The sequence below is a fragment of the Hyperolius riggenbachi genome, chromosome 9, assembly GCF_040937935.1.
Source record: "Hyperolius riggenbachi isolate aHypRig1 chromosome 9, aHypRig1.pri, whole genome shotgun sequence".
NCBI lineage: Eukaryota > Metazoa > Chordata > Amphibia > Anura > Hyperoliidae > Hyperolius > Hyperolius riggenbachi.
Genome location: NC_090654.1, coordinates 122,194,391 through 122,214,301, shown reverse-complemented (window position 1 = coordinate 122,214,301; position 19,911 = coordinate 122,194,391). Strand labels below are relative to the sequence as shown.

The window sequence follows — 19,911 nt, the reverse complement described above, 5'->3', positions numbered from 1 at the left end:
AACACCAATAATCACTCGCGTTCCCAGGCCTGTCGGCGAAAGTAGCTGCCGGCGGAGGACAGGAGGATCTGAGTGAGACTGCATGGGCACAGGACAGCTGAAGGGGGGCTGGTAGAAGCCCCAGGTGAGTAAAACTTTTTTTTTTTTTTTAGACTTAAGTGACCTGTTAAAAGGATACCAGAGGTGTATTTAACAATTGTTCTTTTACTTACCCGGTGCTTTTTCCAGCCCCCGTAGGCTTATATATCCCTCGTCATCCTCCTGGTCCTCCTCCACATTCAGTTGAGCTGAGTCCCACCAGAACTGTGCATGCGCTGGCCCAGTGGTGCACATTTTTGATCATGCTCCCATGGTTGGGAGTGCTCTACATCAAGCCTTTTAGCTGCGCATGCGCAGAACACAATCAAGGATGTGGGCCAGCACATGCGCAGTATTGTGCAACCTGGCATCTCAGCTACTTCAATGGGCCAAACAGCTGAGGGAGGAGGATCAGGAGCTGGGTGGGCCGAGGCAAGAGAGGCTCCAGCCTCAGGGCAAAGTGTAGGAGGGGCACACAACTCACTCAGCTAACATTCCCCTATTGTGCTTGATGCAGAGAGAAATAAGAAAAGGGGATACATGGCAGTGACTGCAAGCCAGATAACTAGAGATTAAGGTGTTGGGGGCCCTGTGGCCCTCTTAGTCTAATAGCAATCAGTGTGTGACGGCTGGGGTGGGAGGGATGGAGGGGGCGTACTTTGGTGTCACAGCCTTGGGTGCTGGAGGACCTTGTCCCGGCTCTGATCAGGTGTATGGCAAGACATACAAGCCTGCAGGGGCTGGAAGAAGCCCCAGGAAAGTAAAACAATTGTGCCCATTAAGAATACCAAAAAAAAGCAAATTTGATCTGAGATCTTGAACAAATAAAACAAAGAACCTTTAGATTTTTCTGTACAACTGATCGTATTGCCATAACATTGGATCATTTTCTGTGTAATGGATATTTTCATGTGTGACCACCTTTACTTTCATAAAGCTGAATAAATGCAAATCTGTATTAAGGTGGGAAATTCATATTTATTATTTCTACTTACTAATGTAACATTTTAGCCATTAGGAGGATTTCATCAATTAAAGGGAACCTAAACTGAGAAGGATATGGATTTTTCCTTTTAAACTACTATGATTTGCCTAACTTCTGCTGATCCTGTGTCTCTAATCAGAGCCGGGACAAGGTCCTCCAGCACCCAAGGCTGAGACACCAAAGTACGCCCCCTCCATCCCTCCCACCCCAGCCGTCACACACTGATTGCTATTAGACGAAGAGGCGCCCCAGGACCCCCAACACCTTAATCTCTAGTTATATGGCTTGCAACCACTACCATGTATCCCATTTCTTATTTCTCTGTTCTTCAAACACAATAGGGGAATGATAGCTGAGCGAGTTGTGCGTCCCCTCCTACACCGCACCCCGAGTGCTGGAGCCTCTCTTGCCTCTGCCCATCCCTGTCTCTAATACTTTTAGCCACAGCCCCTGAGCAAGCATGCAAATCAGGTGTTCTGACCGAAGTCAGACTGGATTTGCTGCATGCTTGTTTCAGGTGTGTGATTCAGCCACAGAGATCAGCAGGACTGCAAAGAAAATGGTATTGTTTAAAAGAAAACATCCATATCCCTAAATCAGTTTAGGTTCCTTGTAAGGATTTTTTGCTTATTGCAGAGGAAATTCTAAAGGGATAGCGAGGGCTGCTGAGGGGGGAGAGGGAGATCTATTTAGGGTAGAGGGCGGGAAGACTCTTAGGGGCTGTTGAAGGTTCCAGGGTGGGTGGGGAGAAAGAGAAGCTTATTAAGGATCTGGGTTAAAGAGTGAGGGCTATCCAGGGCGCTGATAGTGGGCGAGGTAAAAAAGAGGCTTATTGATGGTCTGAGGAAAAGGGCTTCTGATGATGCTGGGGAATGAGTGAGGAGAGAGAGAGAAGGGCTAAGTGAGGGTCTGGAGGGCAGGAAAGAGTGAAGTCATTGAAGGTGCTGGAGAGAGAATGGTGCTTATGGGGGCTGTTGAGAGTACGGGGAAGGGGGCGCGGGGGAACCCCGGCGAGTGTAATTCCCAAGAATGAGTCTAGTATGTAGTTTAAAGAGAAGGTGAGGCAAACGTCAGTCAAAAAGCAGATACTTACCTGAGAAAAAAGGAAGCCTCTGGATCCTGTTTAGGCTTCCCATACTGTCCTCCGGACCATTGTTTCTGCTCGCAGACCGTCAAAAGAAATCTGACAAGAGCTTGTCAGATTTCAGATCCGGGCCGCGTACCTCTCCATGAACAAGTATTGCTGTGCACTAAGCCAAAACTACTGTGCAGGGTAGCCGTGCCTGCGCAGTAAGCCAGAGTGTTTCCGTGCTACTGTGCAGTGTGGCCATGCCTGTGCAGTAAGCCAGAGCGTCTCCGTGCTATTGTGCAGACTTGGCTGTGATCTCATGGGTGCAGCACACCCTAGCTTGTGCATGAAGAGGAGCGCAGCCTAAATCTTCAGAGGGTCAGTAGGGGCAAGTAAGACACGGCATCGCAATTTAACATGTGATGGCTGTAACAGCCATCTGCATCACTCCAGTGTCACATAAGAATATTCTATTCAGAGCACCTGGTTTTTTTTCAAAGACACAAGGAAAGACCACAAGAATTTCACAATTTATTCTGTAAAATTCAACCAATGGACTGCATAAAAAGAGGCAACTTTTCATAAATATGCTTGAACAAATCTGCCCACTTGTATAGCAGGCAAAAACATTAGCAAAGTATTTCAGAATAAGTACATTTTCATAATAAAGTGGACATGCGCCGACCTGCAGGCATGTGTTCTGCTCAGTGATCGTACCGATCCCTCTACAACATAAGCAGATTTCTTTCCATAGTATTTATGTCCTACAGTATTTTCAGTCCTGTCTGCAGTATTAAACACATTGTACCAGAAACAGATTGCGACAGAAGTGGATGTTTATGATCCTGTACAATTTGCATGAAGAGACAATCTGATCCAGCAGACTGAGGTGATATCAGACAGTCCGTGGACACAGCGATAGCCTCCACTTCATAAACTTGACACAAGTGCTGGATTCATAGTTCATAGTCCCTGAAGTGCCCTTGCGAGTACACGTAGTCTTAGCTCCATCATTTCACTTCTAGTTTGAGGGTGTGGTAGGACTTCGTGACAGACATTCACAAATAACATGCTTTTTCCAACAGAGAGCCACAAACAGCAACCACAATGCAACTTTTATGACCTCTCCAATTCACCCGTACACACAGATCAGCATGCAGGAGTAGGACAGGCACAGCAAGCCATGTTTTCTTAAGATGGAGCTTCAACTGTCCTCCGAAGCAGAGTCTTGTCTGGATTCTGTATTAGAGGAGAGAAAACATTTTACACATTTCTGAATTGCATCTATAGTGAAAATAACAAAACAGACTGATAAGGAACATACTGGTTTAAATCATTTAAAGACATACACAGGTCTGTACAAACGAGTCATTAAAACTATAGATGTAACTTTACTAAGTCACCTCTAAGTATCACCCGTTGGGATAAGCTGAAGTTAAGTAAATTTGCAGCTGTGTGATTGAGGTTTCATGCAGGCACCTACAGTGAGAACTTTGGTTTAGAAGAAGGCCTATACTTTCCTAGAATCACCACTATGATCTGATATGACCCAGGCAAGAGCTAGGACAAATACATCAACAAGAATAACACTGACCATAGACTACTGTTGTAATTCAACACCTTGGTCAAGTAATGTATTCTAAAGTAGTAGACTATTGGTAAAATAACCCAAATTCTACTACAGTACTTCATTCCTATAGTAAATTATTGGTAATCTGTACCAATATTTTTACTATGGACTAACCTAACCCTACTCTCACACAGATCCTTCCTGTTTAACAATGCCCAACCCAAAGACCCCTCCTTGCGATTCTTAACCTTACGTCATGATTGGCAGCTAAATGACAGTTTATAGCCGCTAATAATGACTTTTAAAGGGAAGGTTCAAGCAAAATAAAAAAATGAGTTTCACTTACCTGGGGCTTCTACCATCCCCATGCAGCCATCCTGCGCCCTCGTAGTCACTCACTGCTGCTCCAGTCCCCCGCTGGCAGCTTGCCGACCTCGGAGGTCGGCGGGACGCATTGCGTACATTTTTACGCATTCCCACTAGTGCAGGAGCATTAACACATATATTTTTACACGTTACTGGTTTAATGAGTAAAAATGTACGCATTGAACCAGTAACGTGTAAAAATATATGTGTTAATGCTCCTGCACTAGTGGGAATGCGTAAAAATGTATGCAATGTGTCCCGCCGACCTCCGAGGTCGGCAAGCTGCCAGCGGGGGACTGGAGCAGCAGTGAGTGACTACGAGGGCACAGGATGGCTGCATGGGGCTGGTAGAAGCCCCAGGTAAGTGAAACTCATTTTTTTATTTTGCTTGGACATTCCCTTTAAAGATTACCCCTATTGCAGCACAGGTTTTATCAAGGGCACCTTGGGCAAACACTCCAGCCATATTACAACAGGTTACCCCTTAGTGTACATCCCAAGCGTGTTACTCCTCAGTGCACACCCCTGATAATACTAAAGGTTACCCCTACTAATTATCCAATCTTTTTCATCCACTCTTACCATTTCTATGTAATATAGGGGAACTACCAATATTATCCATTCAATATATTTACTCAGTTTAACCTTCTACTACATAGATTTGGTAAAATTGGATGAAAGAGATTGGATCATTTGTGGCCACCATAAGTGCACACCCCTGCCATATTACTACAGGTTACCCCTCAGTGTACACCCCAGCCTTATTACAAGATACTCCTCAGTGTACACCCCAGCCATATTACTACAGGTTACCAGGCCTGTAGAGTCGTAGTCAGAGCAATTTTTGGGTACCTGAAAGTCAGAGTCTGAGGTTTCCTAAACTGAGGAGGTGGATGATTTTTGTATAGACTCCACAGCCCTGCAGGTTACTCCTCAGTGTACACCCCAGCCATATATTACTACAAATTACCCCTGAGGGTACACACCAACCATATTACTACAGGTTACCCCTGAGTGTACACCCCAGCCATATTACTACAGGTTACTCCTCTGTATACACCCCTTCCATATAACTACCACTTACCCCTGAGTGTACACCCCAGCCATATTACTACAGGTTACTACTCTATACACCCCTGCCAGATTACCCCTGCCATATTACTACAGGTTATCCCTGAGTGTACACCCCAACCATATTACTGCAGGTTACTACAGGTTACCCCTGAGTGTACACTCCAGCCATATTACTACAGGTTACTCCTCTGTATACACCCCTGCCAGATTACCCCCGCCATATTACTACAGGTTACCCATGAGTGTACACCCCAACCATATTACAGTTAACAGAATAATAATGTATTTAAACTGTTAGCCAGAAAGATGCCAGACAGACATTAGCAGGACATAAGTAGGTAGAAGAAAATAAAGTGTTTGCCTAAACCAGGTTTAGATTGTAGATAAAAAATAAAATAGAAAAATCTTTCTATTTAACAATAATTCAGGGCTAGAGCTTTTTACTAACCTCTGCATATTCAAAAGCATAAAAAATACACATACAATGAGTAGAGAAGGCCAAGGCATTTAGAAATTCTTATATGAATGTTTTATTGCATTATGCCATTAGATCTCTGGTCTTAACAGAACTCAGGAAATGCAGTGATGGAGAAATAAATGTGTGGAGAAATCCTATAGCTGAATCCACAGTGGGGGGCATTGTGACCTCTGATGAGGACAGCTTCCTGCCTGCTTAATCACCAAAGAGCTTGTGACTGGAAGTGTGATAAAACCTACAGAGTGTGGCTCCTCCCATGACATACAGAGAGGCACGTACACAGTGTCACACACGTACTCAGTCACACACTGCACTGCACATGCTTTCACTGGCCAGGAAACACACATATACAAACCCGCACAACTTAACTGACATTTCTGTAAAATATCAACCGGGAATGACAAAGCCAATTTATAAAAGTCTGAACTAATCCTGCGGAAAATGATATTAAATGCATCCTGAACAGCAGTAATACCAGTGGGAAAAAGATGCAGAGAAGGGAGGCTATGCAGTTGACTGGTAAACCTTTATGTAAGGAAATTTGGCTATGAATGAGTGAAAACCTGGTTCTATATTAATGTAAAAAGCAGGAAAGCTGGCCACGCATTGCTAGTTTTCATGGGTGAAAGCCTACTTCCTTATTTAATGCAAAAAGCTCACTAAAGCTGTACAATTTACAAAGTGGTTTGTGTAAACAGGCAGTAAATGCTAGATTCAGGCAGTGATTAACCATATTCACATTAGTATGGTGGCCGAGTGGTTTGTGTTCTGACACTGTGTGGAAGGGACATCAGCATGAGCCCCTGTGGTAGGGTCAATGGCATGTGAGCCTCGATTGAGGGGACATCCCTGGTGAGCCCCTGTTGTGGGGGCACCAGAGGGTGAGCTCCTATGGAGGGGGGGGGGGGTCAGAGGGTGATCCCTTGTGGTGGGGACATCAGAGTACGAGTCCCTGTGGATGTGACATGAGAGCATGAACCCAGATGGAGGAGACATAAAAGTGTGGAGCACCATTAGGCTCCCTGCACACTGCAAATCCGTTTTCTGATTCAGATTCCGTTTTCCCTGAATACATTCAACAGAAAAACAGATCAAAAAATGCAGCATGCAGTAAAGATTAAAAATCTGAATTGGAAGTAAAAACCGAGTAAAAAGCGGAATCGGAAATGCATGCAGTGTACAAGAGGCCGTAGAGGGAATATTAGTATGTGAGCCCCTGTGGAGGTGACCTAGAAAAAAAAAAAAAAAGGCCCTGTTTATAAAGCAAGCATATCTGCTTTCATGCACCAAGAACCACACCCACTCCAAATGATTTAGTAATTGTATTTGTTGCTTTTTTCTTGTTAAAATGCCAGATTCCGCTTCACACCATTTAGATGAACAGTTTGTCAGCATTTGTACAACAGATTGTATGTTATTCATAATAGAACCCTCTCTTATGTATTGCTCTTGTCACCCCTGCCTCATTCTGAAGTGCACCATAACACAGCAGCCCCAAGCCGTACCCAAACTTGCCATGCAGAACAGGCCATATATCTATGGCACAAGACACACGAGGACTCTAGATTATGGCAATGGAGAGCCATGTAAAAAAGTGGACAGCAGTGAAAGCCATGTGACCTTCCCAACACTTCCTGTAGTAACATGCAAATATTCTTATTGTCCCCCATAAAAAGTACAAGCATATGAGGGAGAGTTGTACAATAAATGAATAAGGAGAGAAGATTACAAAACAAATAGTTCACAGACAGGACCTACCGCTCAGTCTTTTGAACCTCTGCTTGGCTGCTGCTCGTTCTTTGGCATCGAAATACCACACAGTCAAAGCATACCTGTGGGGAATCCAAGGAGTAACCATTATAGGTGTGACAAGTAATTACTACTGCAGCTATGTGTCCTATCTGTCCTATGAACGGGCAGTACCTGGTGGCATAGGAGGGCTGCACCTCATGTGGATTGCGACGGTCAGACCAGAAAAAAAGTAAACGATCAAATAATGGCTCCACATCCGCCACATGCGACCCACCATCAGGAAAAATTCGCAGAATTCCACCATGAACCTGAAACAAAACACAGCAGTGATATATTTAGCGAATGAAAAGAACTATAGTATATAGAAAAATATAAATATAAATACAAGAATGTGAGCGCGACCAATAAACGGTTTCACATAGTGTTGGCAATGCTTAGGAGTGTCAGGTTTTTGTTGTCAAATCCTTGTTCAAGAATTTGCCATCGCTTCTCTTTGTAACGATTCTCTTAAAACTGGAGACAGACTGGATACTGCACTGTGTAAGCTATGTTAGGCATATACCATACACTTACTGGGACTTTTTCCATTACAAAGTGCTGAAAAATTATTTTTAAAAGAAGCTGAAAAAGTATCTCCTAGGAGAAGACTCAAGAGAAAAAGTTAATTACATATTGGGCCTAACAATTCCCTTTTCTTATTCCCTGCGACACCTGAATTGAAAACAATATGGTGGCTCCCATATTGATTGTCTTTTAAACAATACCATTTGCCTGGCTATCCTGCTAATCTTTCATGCATCAGTGGTGTCTGAATCCACCACCTGAAACAAGCATGCAGCAAATCCAACCAAGCATCTCCATGCTTTTGTAGAGTCTTGGTGAAATGTAGAGTCTGTGGCTAAAAATGTCAAGAGGCAGATCAGCAGGACAGCCAGGCAATTTGCATTGTTTAAAAGGAAAGAAATATGCCAATCTTCATTTCCCTCTAATTTCAGGTGTTCTTTAAGCTACATAAACACACTCAATGAGTGTCGCCTGCAAGGATTTAGTGGGATCCTTCAGCGACACAGCAGTGTACAGACACATCCCACAGTGGAAAGGAGGGGTGACAGTGTGGCGGACCATGGAGCGGATTCCTGTGGGTGGGGTGAGAAGGGGAATAATGTGCCCAGGAATCACTGTATGCTGGATCTTTAGACAACATTGGGGGCATCTGTGCACGCTACATTCTCTGCCCGGATTATCCTGAACGGCAGATTCATCTAGTGTGTACCTCGCTTTAGTGTACATTGTATGTATCAACTCATAGGATAGTGCAGTACAAAAAAAAGCGGTGCTGGAGGTCAGGACAGTGGGCAAGAATGAGAGTCATTCTCACTTTCAATCTAGCCTAGTTATGCTGAACTTTGGCAAGATCATGAAATGATTATTTTTGACAGAAGATGGTTTTTAAGATTTTTTTCTTTTAAAAAGGTTAATTTAATTTCTGCATGGGGAAGAGGGAGACAAAACTAGGGGAAACTTTCGATATACTCAAGAGGTAATATTTGCCCAAATGGAAAACTTGCAACATCCAAAAAAAGCTGTCACTATAACTTATATTGCGGGATCCATAGCTTTGCTGAACTTCATTCTTCAGATTTTATAAACATAGAAGAATAAATTAAAGAAATGACTTTTTCATGCATATACATGGCTTCAGACATTGCCGAGCAACATTATAAATAACATGTTCGCACCAACTTTCTGTTGTCCTTAATCATGAATTAGTGTTGGGAATGCTATACTGTACTGCTATATGAAGGGGGAAGAGAAAGGATGGCTAGTAAACAAACAAGCGCCCTCCTACAGCATAGGGAGACTGAAGACCACAATGCTCTCATCCGCTGATTACCATTTAGCAATCCAGCATGGTAGATTGCTGAACGGCATCATGGAGCGATTGTACAGTCATTAGATTCTCAGCTGAGATGGCCAAAAATGATCATTCCACTGAGGTTTATCCAGCAGGTGTACACAGGTTTATACTTAGCAACTAGACTGACCAAAGTCATACATGAATAGCCGTCGGCCACACTTTAGCTCTTAGATCTGAGTGGAAGCATCTGTACAGAGTGTGTTCCAATGCAGAAAATAAATAAAGTTCCTATTCTACCTTTGCATCCCAGTTCTTGTTCAGGTAGTAGATGCAGGTAATGCAGCGTCCATCTCCAGTTGGATTATCTACATGTCGCACATAGCCTGCACCATTGCCTGGATAACAAGCAACCATTGCCTAGGAAAAAACAGGTTTCATTAAAAGTGGTTGTTAGGAAGAACTGTACATGTCAACATTTAGGACAGGATTTAGCAAACACTTGGTGAAAACCTTGAGACTCCCAGTATGCATTCCCACTAGGTACCACTGCAGGCCATTTTCTATACAATGAAAGCCCACAAAAAAAGAGGTTTAATTAGAGAATTCTAAAGCTACGTACACACATGCGACAACGATCGTTCGTTGTCAATGACGAACAAACTTTTAATTGATGAAAAAATGACCTAAGTAAAGTTAGTTTTAAAAGGTGTGTAACGATCTGATCGTTAGAACGAACGTTACATCACGTAAAAGCAACTATTGCGCCTACGCATAAAAATGAAAAGTTCCATGGAGAAATAGTGAAATGCGCATGTCAAGCCTCGTACGCACGACCGTTTCCAACGATGTACTATTTTTGCAAATGATCGTCGTTGGAAAAAATTCGCCAAGCTAGATCGTTCGTTTTTAACAATCTAGCTCGTTAGACTTAATGGTCGTTAGCTGCTTTTTTTTAAACGATCGTCGTTTGAAACGATCGGGGAACTATCGTTTCAAACAACTATAGTCGCATGTGTGTACGCACCATTAGGGTAGGAACACACTAGGCTGAATTGCATATGCATTTTCCATAGCACAAAGTGGAAAACACATATGCGATTCTGCCTAGTGTGTTCTTACCCTAAATGATCAGTTGTAAGTGCAAGTACATATACCAGCCACTCCTAATCAAGCAATCAAAAGTGCTTCTCACAAGCTTCAAAATGTTATGGAATCAGTGAATATTTACATGTTATTTGTCTTATTAAACTTTTGTAAATTGTACAATTGTTTTACTCAGTAAGGCCTAGTTCACAGTGCCAAGTTCTGTTGCAAAGTAATTCTGCATGCCAACTCACTGTCCATACAATTCTATGGGCCTGTTCACAGTACTCCGTTTTAACAGATCCTGTTATTCTAACTTGCTGCATGAAGGCTTTGTATTAAAGTCTATGTACAATCTCTATTGCAGTTCAGTATCATTATAGCATACATTATGCAACGGACCACTGTGAATCCAGCCTTAGACATTTGACAAGACAAAACACCACATTTATCATAAACTGAAGTGGATTTAAACATTTGGGATTGATATTAAGCACAAAAAAAGACCTACAAATAGATCTGCAATCTTGGTCTTTAAAATAAAATAATTGAACATGATATTGATTGTAATATGAATCGAAAACAATATTGAATGGTAACTGGAGTATTACAAGCTTAAAGCTCAACTTTGCACTTGGTGATATACACTGTGCATAAAGGAGATCACTGTAGATGACTATACTGTACATGTATGTATTTTGTGCAGAAGTTAAAACACAACATTGCTGCGTTATAGACTAAGGCTTCTTGTACACTACATGCAAATCCGATCAGTTTTTTTTATTTCGATAATAAAAATAAAAGTACTGCATGCTGCTACATTTTGTAATCGGAATTAAAACGGAATCAAATATCAGATCATATAAAAAAAAAAAAAAAACACCACGACTCGCATGTAGTGTGCAAGAGGCCTCAATAGGTTAGTAACACACAGGTTACATTAACCTTCAGATTGGACTGCAGTGTCAAAATAACTCTGCATATGTAGGTCACATATTTAAATACAAGAATGATAAACGAGTTATGGAGCAGTAGAACTGCGCATTACATTCTTCGGTCTAAAAGTTAGTAACCTCCTAGAGGCAGAGTTCTTTTACTTTATTGTTTCCTTCAATTACTGTACGTTTTGCTAAGATAACGGTCTTTGTTAATTGCAGTGACAGTTGTGTTTACATCTATTGGGGCTACATAAATAATTAAAAATAATAAAAGCACATAACCAGTAACTTGTTGGTGTAAATAGAGGTACAGCTGAATGCTGGAGTACCAAACTATACGTCCCTAACCTAGGAAAGACCATATGCTGGATGGGACACAGTAGTATCAGATTATAACGGTGGTATTTTGAAGGGAAAGAAAAGCTGATGAAAAAACATTGGTATAAAAAAAATAAATAAGCATAAACAAACAACAAGCGCAAGGTTTATGTTTTGTTTTTTTATTCAGGGACAGGAAGCATTGACTGAAGAGACACACAGCAATCACGTGACCAGACTAAAGGGAACATCACAATGGACAAGAGAAAAACAGTAACATGCAACGGAAAAGTTCTGGGCCAAGGTTACCAAATGTAGTAAACATGGCTGATTTGCGTAATAACCTGTGGAGTGAGCATGAAATGATTTTGGGAAGGAGATGAACCAGAATATAGCTGCCCAGCTTGCATGCACCTAGAAAGCAAAGCACAAGCCAGAAACAAACAGCATATGAACAGAACAGGGAAGGGCACTAACATGGCAAAACTTGGCAGCAAAGTGGGAAGGATGCTGTGGCCACTTGTCTGAAGGGACAAGGTGTAAGGAGGGCAATGTAGAACAATGAGCACAAGGACCAGGCAGGAATACTACAGGAGAACAAGATAGACATGTCCCATGCAAAGAGTTGGTCAATGAACAATTTTATCAGACCAATAAAATGTGCTTTCAGTAAACTTTTCAAAAATGAACAGATATAAACACTCAAAAAGACACACAGAAGACACATCTGAAAGGGGCTTTGAAGGGTTTACAGCATCCAAGTTGATTAGCAAAGCCAGTACAAGAGCAGAGGGTCTCACCTTGGACCGCTCCTTCACATAGTACTGGCCCAGATGGGTTCCACATAACACCACCAGTCGGTCTATAACGGACAGGACAAATCCAATCGCCTCACAGCCTTCTTCATTGCCAGCAACCCATGTAATTTTGTCCCCTCGAAGGTGCTTCTTGGAAACGCCTCGCAGACGTCCTGCTAACTGTCCATCCTTCAGCACCCCTTCCTGGTGCAAACGTCTCACCTGTGCCAACACCTTGTCCCCAAACTCCTCTCCCAATACGTTATCCACATAGCAGTAGCCGGCTGAGAGCAAACGAGGTGCAATGTGCTCCAAGGCCAGCTTCTCAAGGTCCACAGATGGGCTATGATTGAGAGGCATTTCTTGGAGAGGTGCTGAGGGACAATCAGGTGTCAAAGACAGTTTAGAAATTCTTAAAGAGCATTCTAGGAGTTCGGTTTCAGCACCAAGCAAACTGCATTGTCCCTAACGTGCCAAAAGGCACACAAGACATCCTGGGGCAGTGAAGAATGCAAAAGTCTCTAAAAATGTGGGTCAGAACTTGGAGCAAATTCTGGGAATATCAGTACAATTAGTATAGGGCAGCAACAGAATGCTCAAATCAGTCTTCAGAAAGTGAGTAGGAATAATAAGTGCAGCGACACCGGCTCAGTCCCATGACAAGTGTCTTTCCCAGAGATAAGCAGGGTGACTGGATGGATTCCCAGCAGATTGGTGCTCTGCCCCTATGTAATCCCTCATTAGGCTTGTACATACCCTACCCTGAGAATATGACTCAACAGCAGCGTGAGTGTGTCTCTATAAGGTTCAGCTACGTGTCTCCATATGGATCTCCAATCCAGGCCCTTCCCCCGCCAACCCTATATACCTCTCTACGTGCAGAACGAGCGCTTTCCATCTGTAGGGCGTGGCTCAACCCGCGGTTTAAAACCGGTGACCACGCCTGGGTCAAGGGTACCAATCACAGCTCAATAAGGCGTGGGCCACTCCATAGAATGGGCTGTGCGTCCTCGCACGTGCTCGAGGGATACAAGAAAGGAAACCTCCATTGGTTTTGACGCCTGTGGGTGGGACCTTGTCGCTAGGAGACGGCGTCCTGTTGGGCGCGTCATCCGCCATTGAGGAATCCTGGCTGTGCATGTAGCCTGTGACTGTATAGTGCTCAGTGTAGTAAACAGCGCGGGCGGAGGGGAAGGTGTGCGGGGAGGGGAGAGCGCTGACATTGCAGCACTGAGGGAGGAATGCTAGCTAGTGGGAGCAATCTATGGGGATCAGGCAGGCAAAGGGTTACTGGAAATATAGGATGTGAGGTGGGAGAGGGGAGATGAGGGGGTGTAATGTAATGTAAGGCTGGGAGGTGAAGAAGAGGACAAATCTAAGCTATGGAACTTGAGTATTTCCATATCGTTCCTGGTGAATTGTGTTTAACATACCAGGAGGATTATGAAGTTATTTCAAGTGTGTGGATAGTTACCTAAATTACCCTAGCTCTGCTTTTGTACCCCACTGCACCATACAAATAGAGGATATGTGTGGTGAGTAACAGGAATGTAAGTTATATTTTGGTGTACCAAAATGTTCCCCTTAGGCCGCCCCGTTCAGACTATGTGCGTTCCTAGTCGTTTTTACAGAACACATACGGGCAGACTTTGCGCATAGAAACGCTACTAATGTTTTCTAATAGCCTCGTTCACATGTATGCGTATGAGACGCATACGTTTCTCATCCGCATTGTTGCACGCAGTTCTGTGCATCACACACAGAAACGGACGCAATGAAAGTCTATAGATGCGTATCAAAAACGCATACTATTGCGTTTTTAGCGTATGTTTCCCTCTGTGTTTTCCATAATTCTTTTCTATTTCCTGTGTGACGTGTGTGTGCAAAACGCAGTAGAAAACACATTTGAACGCAAGAAAAATGCATACAAACGCATGCGTTTTTCAACCTGCGTTTCTTTGAATTTCTATGCATTCTTTAAACGCTGACAGTATGAACAGGGCCTTAGGCTAGTTACATGCTCTGATGTTGCATTATAACATGCACATTACCAAGAACCTAATTTGCAGTGGCATATGATGTAATGCAGGCAAAGAAGTAACGAAGCTACTTAATTTACATTTTTCGCAACCAACGATGTGCAATTCTAGCAATACAGTGCATTTTACGATAGAATCAGTTATTTTTTTATTTATATAGCACTAAAATCTTCCGTAGTGCTGTACGTAGTACAAAACAAATAGTGGGCGTATAGATACATAAAGCGTTCAAAAGTTTGTACAATCAGGACATCCAGCAGTACAGGTACAAATAAATACATAGTTTTTGGGCTCTATTCTCAAAGACTTCCCGCATGTGCTTTACCGCATGCGGAAAACGTGCGGGATTCATGCGGAAAATTTTCCGCAAAAGTCGGTATTTTCCGCAATAAAAAATCAATTCTCAAAAATGTTCAGGAGCATCATTTCGTTGTTTTTTACCGATTTTTTTTTTATCACCTACAAATAGTAGGTGATATATTCCGCATCCCATTGACTTTAATGAAGTGTGGAGACTTAGAGACTGAAGCGAGAATAAATCTCGCTTCAGACCTCAGAGTTAGCAGGGGCATGTGTGCCCATGCTAAAACGCCGCTATAGCGCGGCTTAACGGGGGTCCCTTCACCCCCAAATCCCCCTCTGTAATGCGGGGGAGCGCTTCCTGGTTGGGGCAGGGCTAACCGCCGCAGCCCTGCCCCACGCGCGTCTGTTAGCGCGTATCTCCGCCTCTCCCCCGCCCCTCTCAGTCTTCCTTCACTGAGAGGGGCGGGGGAGAGGCGGCAATGCGCGGCTGATAGACGCGACTGGAGGCAGGGCTGCAGCCGTTAGCCCTGCCTCCAGGAGCGACCAAGTCTGCGACCAAGTGTCGCAGTGGGGGGTTTGGGGGTCTAGCGGCGGTTTAGCAGGGGCACACGTGCCCCTGCTAACTATGAGCTCTGAAGCGAGATTTATTCTCGCTTCAGAGTCTCTTTATGGGCTGTGCTTGGTGGACTTTTTTTTTTTTTAAACGCTTTTTCATGCGACCTTTTTACCGCATGATTCCCGCATGAATAATGGCTGTTTCCGCATCTTTTTTCCCGCATGCGGAAAACATGCGGAAAATATTAGTGAATGTGGAAAAAATGCGGAGTTTACCGCTGGCAGAAATATAGCGGTAAAAGTTTGCGGAAAATTTGGCTCTTTGTGAATAGAGCCCAATGTGTGGTTTGACACCCCACCAATACTGGTACCTGTACCTTGAAACACAAGTAGGAAGTCCCTGCCCTTACAAGCTTACAATCTAGAGCAGGGGCGTCAAACTCAAATACAAAGTGGAATGCAAGAGTACATTTTATAAGTACAACTTTTAACAGACCCTCACTGGATTAATTGTTCTATTGCACATTGGAGTGCCATTTTTTTAGATCCACTTTAAGCCTGTCATATATTTGAGTGGGCAGCTGGACAGGCAAGCAGGATTCAGTTGCTGTCTAGAAACTCAGACTGACACATGGACATGGATGCCTCATTTGTCTATGGAGAACGGTGGGGGCTATAATTGGCAAACAGGCCAAAATGTAGTAGCATCACTAATCTTGGACAGAAAAGTGCACTTTTTCTTAATCCATTAATATGAGACTAAAACCCAGATTTAGGCCACTTGCACACTACATGCAATTCCGATTTTTTTATACAAATCGATTTTTGATTCTGATTAAAAAACGTAGCAGCATGCAGTACTTTTTTAAATCAAAATCAAAAATCGGATCGTATAAAAAAATCAGAATCGCATATAGTATGCAAGAGGCCTAAGTGTCTTTTACCTGTCGGCATTCTTAAGCTGGCCATACATGCACTGATTCTCCCCTAATGTATCACAGGGCTCTATTCATAAAAAAGTTGTTGCGAGAAAACTCCTGGAGGGAAAATACCGCAGCGGTATTTTACACTTCTGGGTGGTCATTCAAAGAAATCTTGAAAGCTGCGATGCAAGAGCGGAGATCTCCCACTGAAAGCTGGCGGTAAGCTGTCGGAAGGCATGCGGAAACACTTCAGCCGGCAGAGTCCCTCCGTGCACTGCTCTCTCTGGGAGGTCTGTCCCATTCACTTGTATGTAATCCGCAAAATCAGAGGAAGCGGTATTTCCCGTCCACATACCGCTTCCTCTAAACTTTATGAATGGCCATTTTGTTACTTTTTTCTAGATAAATCTAGAAAAACACTGGAGAGGGCGGAAATTTCTCGCTCTGCTGGGGGATTGTAGATTTTCATGCGGGAACAGCTTTTTTGAATGCCCACTTTGCTAAATGGACGGGAAAATCCGCTGTTTTGAGCGGAAAACTTGCGGGAAGGTTTTATGAATAGAGCCCAAAGTGTTTGAAAACTCTCTGATCACACTGTGATCGATTCCTACCATGCACAGCACAAAATATTCAATAATTTCAGCATAATAACCATTAATTGAACCACAGTACAGCATTGCTCTATTCAGTGCCGTGCAATGCTATGACCTATCGATCGATCAACCACAGCTCCAAACCCGGTCAAAGGAAATGTTCTGTTTTGTCCAATCAATAGTTCCGATTCATCTTAGATCACAATTATCCGAAATTAGATTGATCAGACATGTTAAGCAATACAGTGGGTTGCAAAAGTATTCGGCCCCCTTGAAGTTTTTCACATTTTGTCACATTACTGCCACAAACATGCATCAATTTCATTGGAATTCCACGTGAAAGACCAATACAAAGTGGTGTACATGTGAGAAGTGGATCGAAAATCATACATCATTCCAAACATTTTTTACAAATAAATAACTGCAAAGTGGGGTGTGCGTAATTATTCAGCCCCCTGAGTCAATACTTTGTAGAACCACCTTTTGCTGCAATTACAGCTGCCAGTCTTTTAGGGTATGTCTCTACCAGCTTTGCACATCTAGAGACTGAAATCCTTGCCCATTCTTCTTTGCAAAACAGCTCCAGCTCAGTCAGATTAGATGGACAGCGTTTGTGAACAGCAGTTTTCAGATCTTGTCACAGATTCTCAATTGGATTTAGATCTGGACTTTGACTGGGCCATTCTAACACATGGATATGTTTTGTTTTAAACCATTCCATTGTTGCCCTGGCTTTAGGTTTAGGGTCATTGTCCTGCTGGAAGGTGAACCTCCGCCCCAGTCTCAAGTCTTTTGCAGTCTCCAAGAGGTTTTCTTCCAAGTTTGCCCTGTATTTGGCTCCATCCATCTTCCCATCAACTCTGACCAGCTTCCCTGTCCCTGCTGAAGAGAAGCACCCCCCGAGCATGATGCTGCCACCACCATATTTGACAGTGGGGATGGTGTGTTCAGAGTGATGTGCAGTGTTAGTTTTCTGCCACACATAGCGTTTTGCATTTTGGCCAAAAAGTTCCATTTTGGTCTCATCTGACCAGAGCACCTTCTTCCACATGGTTGCTGTGCCCCCCACATGGCTTGTGGCAAACTGCAAACTGGACTTCTTATGCTTTTCTGTTAACAATGGCTTTCTTCTTGCCACTCTTCCATAAAGGCCAACTTTGTGCAGTGCACAACTAATAGTTGTCCTATGGACAGATTCCCCCACCTGAGCTGTAGATCCCTGCAGCTCGTCCAGAGTCACCATGGGCCTCTTGACTGCATTTCTGATCAGCCCTCTCCTTGTTCGGCCTGTGAGTTTAGGTGGACGGCCTAGTCTTGGTAGGTTTACAGTTGTGCCATACTCCTTCCATTTCTGAATGATCGCTTGAACAGTGCTCCATGGGATGTTCAAGGCTTTGGAAAACTTTTTGTAGCCTAAGTGTGAGGGATAGCGGACCCGCTGCCAGCAGGCATGAGGCAGCGGGCTCCGCTTCCCGGACTCTCACCGTCGGCGTGCCGCCAAGCGGGGCTGTGCACTCGGCGGAGTCCGTATTCTCGACGGACTCCGCCGCGCAGTTGCCTTCTGTGGGGTCCCTTTCGCCGGCACTCACCCGTCGCATAACGCGCGCGCAAGGAGGCAGGATCTTTATGCCTCGAGACGGGGAGTCAGCTGACCAGGCTAGTCAGCTGACTCCATCTCCACTGGGAATTGGCTGGGACACTGGGGCGGCGCAGGGCAGCTCACTTGCTACAAATAGGACTTGCTAGTCAGTAGCAAGTTGTCTGCTGTCGTGAATACACTTCTGTGTTAGCGCTCAGACCTTAGCTCAGTGCCCTGGTGTTGATACTAAGGATTTCACACCTTAGTTAGGATTGTATTTGATATTGTATCTGTGTTTTGACTCCGGCTATCCTTGACTACTCTCTCTCTCTCTACGCTATTGTACCTCTGCCTATCTGATTCTTGTTGCCGACCTCTGCCTGATTACAGATTACTCTTCTGCCTTGCGCTCCTGTACTGCTGCCGTCATCTCTGTTGCTGAACCCTTGCCTGTCTGACCTTTCTCCCTTCAGTGGAACGTCTCCCACTGGAGGGTTATCTCTGAGGCTTGCCTCTCCAAGACGCCTGCCCCAAGCAGACGATTACTGCTAGGGGTGGAGATTCCTCACTCTGCCTGGTTCCCATTTAGAGGTAACCACACCTCTGAGGAATTGCCGTGAGGTGGATATTTCCACACTTCTGTGATATTACTGTCTTTATTGTGTTCTTTTTCTGGGTGTCCAGAGGTTAGCAATATATCCGTATTATCGGTGATTCTGCAGATCGCCAATAATCGGGTATATATCTGCATTCTTGGCGATACTGCAGATCGCCAATAATCAGATTCTCTCTGTGTATTGACACCGATCGTTACACTAAGCCTGCTTTAAATTTCTCAATAACTTGATCCCTGACCTGTATTGAGCCTGTCTTGTGTGTTCTTTGGACTTCACAGTGTTGTTGCTCCCAATATTCTCTTAGAAAACCTCTGAGGCCATCACAGAGCAGCTGTATTTGTACTGACATTAGATTACGCACAGGTGCACTCTATTTAGTCATTAGCACTCATCAGGCAATGTCTATAGGCAACTGACTGCACTCAGATCAAAGGGGGCCGAATAATTATGCACACACCACTTTGCAGTTATTTACTTGTAAAAAATGTTTGGAATCATGTATGATTTTTGTTCCACTGCTCATGTGTACACCACTTTGTGTTGGTCTTTCATGTGGAATTCCAATAAAATTGATTCATGTTTGTGGCAGTAATATGACAAAATGTGGAAAACTTCAAGGGGGCTGAATACTTTTTCAACCCACTGTAGATGTGTGCCAGATAATTGGAATGCATTTCCATCTTTGTTTATGAACCAAGTACCTGAGTTAAGTACCTGAGAGCCTTGAATAGGAGTAAAGGGTGGCAAATTTCTACCTTTCAAAACATGCTTGTCCTTCAAAAGCTATACACTGCTATGAAATACTCCCTCCTCTCAACTGACTATTTCAAAGCGTCTGAAGATAACAGGAAAACCAGATTTAAGGCCTGTTTCCACTACTGCCGAATGTGGCCAGAGTTTGTGCCGTATCAGCAGTGTTTGCTCGCAGGCATGTCA

The 19,911-nt window shown here is 43.7% G+C and overlaps 1 protein-coding gene across 2 annotated transcripts; it reads right to left on the bottom strand.

Moving 5' to 3' along the window:
• Nucleotides 1–2,650: 2,650 nt before the first annotated feature.
• EGLN3 (egl-9 family hypoxia inducible factor 3) lies at nt 2,651–13,228 on the bottom strand. Of its 2 annotated transcripts, XM_068251688.1 has the most exons (5): nt 12,370–13,228; nt 9,528–9,647; nt 7,544–7,680; nt 7,379–7,452; nt 2,651–3,371 (listed from the first exon to the last, which is right to left on the bottom strand). In XM_068251688.1, the coding sequence occupies exons 1-5, from the start codon at nt 12,724–12,726 to the stop codon at nt 3,337–3,339; spliced, it is 723 nt and encodes a 240-aa protein (XP_068107789.1). In that variant the 5' UTR covers nt 12,727–13,228; the 3' UTR covers nt 2,651–3,336. The 2 variants fall into 2 exon arrangements, with proteins under 2 accessions (XP_068107789.1, XP_068107790.1); XM_068251689.1 differs by lacking the exon at nt 9,528–9,647.
• Between the last annotated feature and the right edge of the window lie 6,683 nt (nt 13,229–19,911).

Excerpts from the sequence above, each read along its gene's own strand:
- EGLN3 (XM_068251688.1), bottom strand. The coding sequence starts at position 12,726 with ATGCCTCTCAATCATAGCCCATCTGTGGACCTTGAGAAGCTGGCCTTG. Across the intron at positions 7,453-7,543 it reads CAGCCCTCCTATGCCACCAG|GTATGCTTTGACTGTGTGGT; the intron begins GTACTGCCCGTT and ends GATTCCCCACAG. Across the intron at positions 3,372-7,378 it reads GAGGTTCAAAAGACTGAGCG|AATCCAGACAAGACTCTGCT; the intron begins GTAGGTCCTGTC and ends CCTCTAATACAG.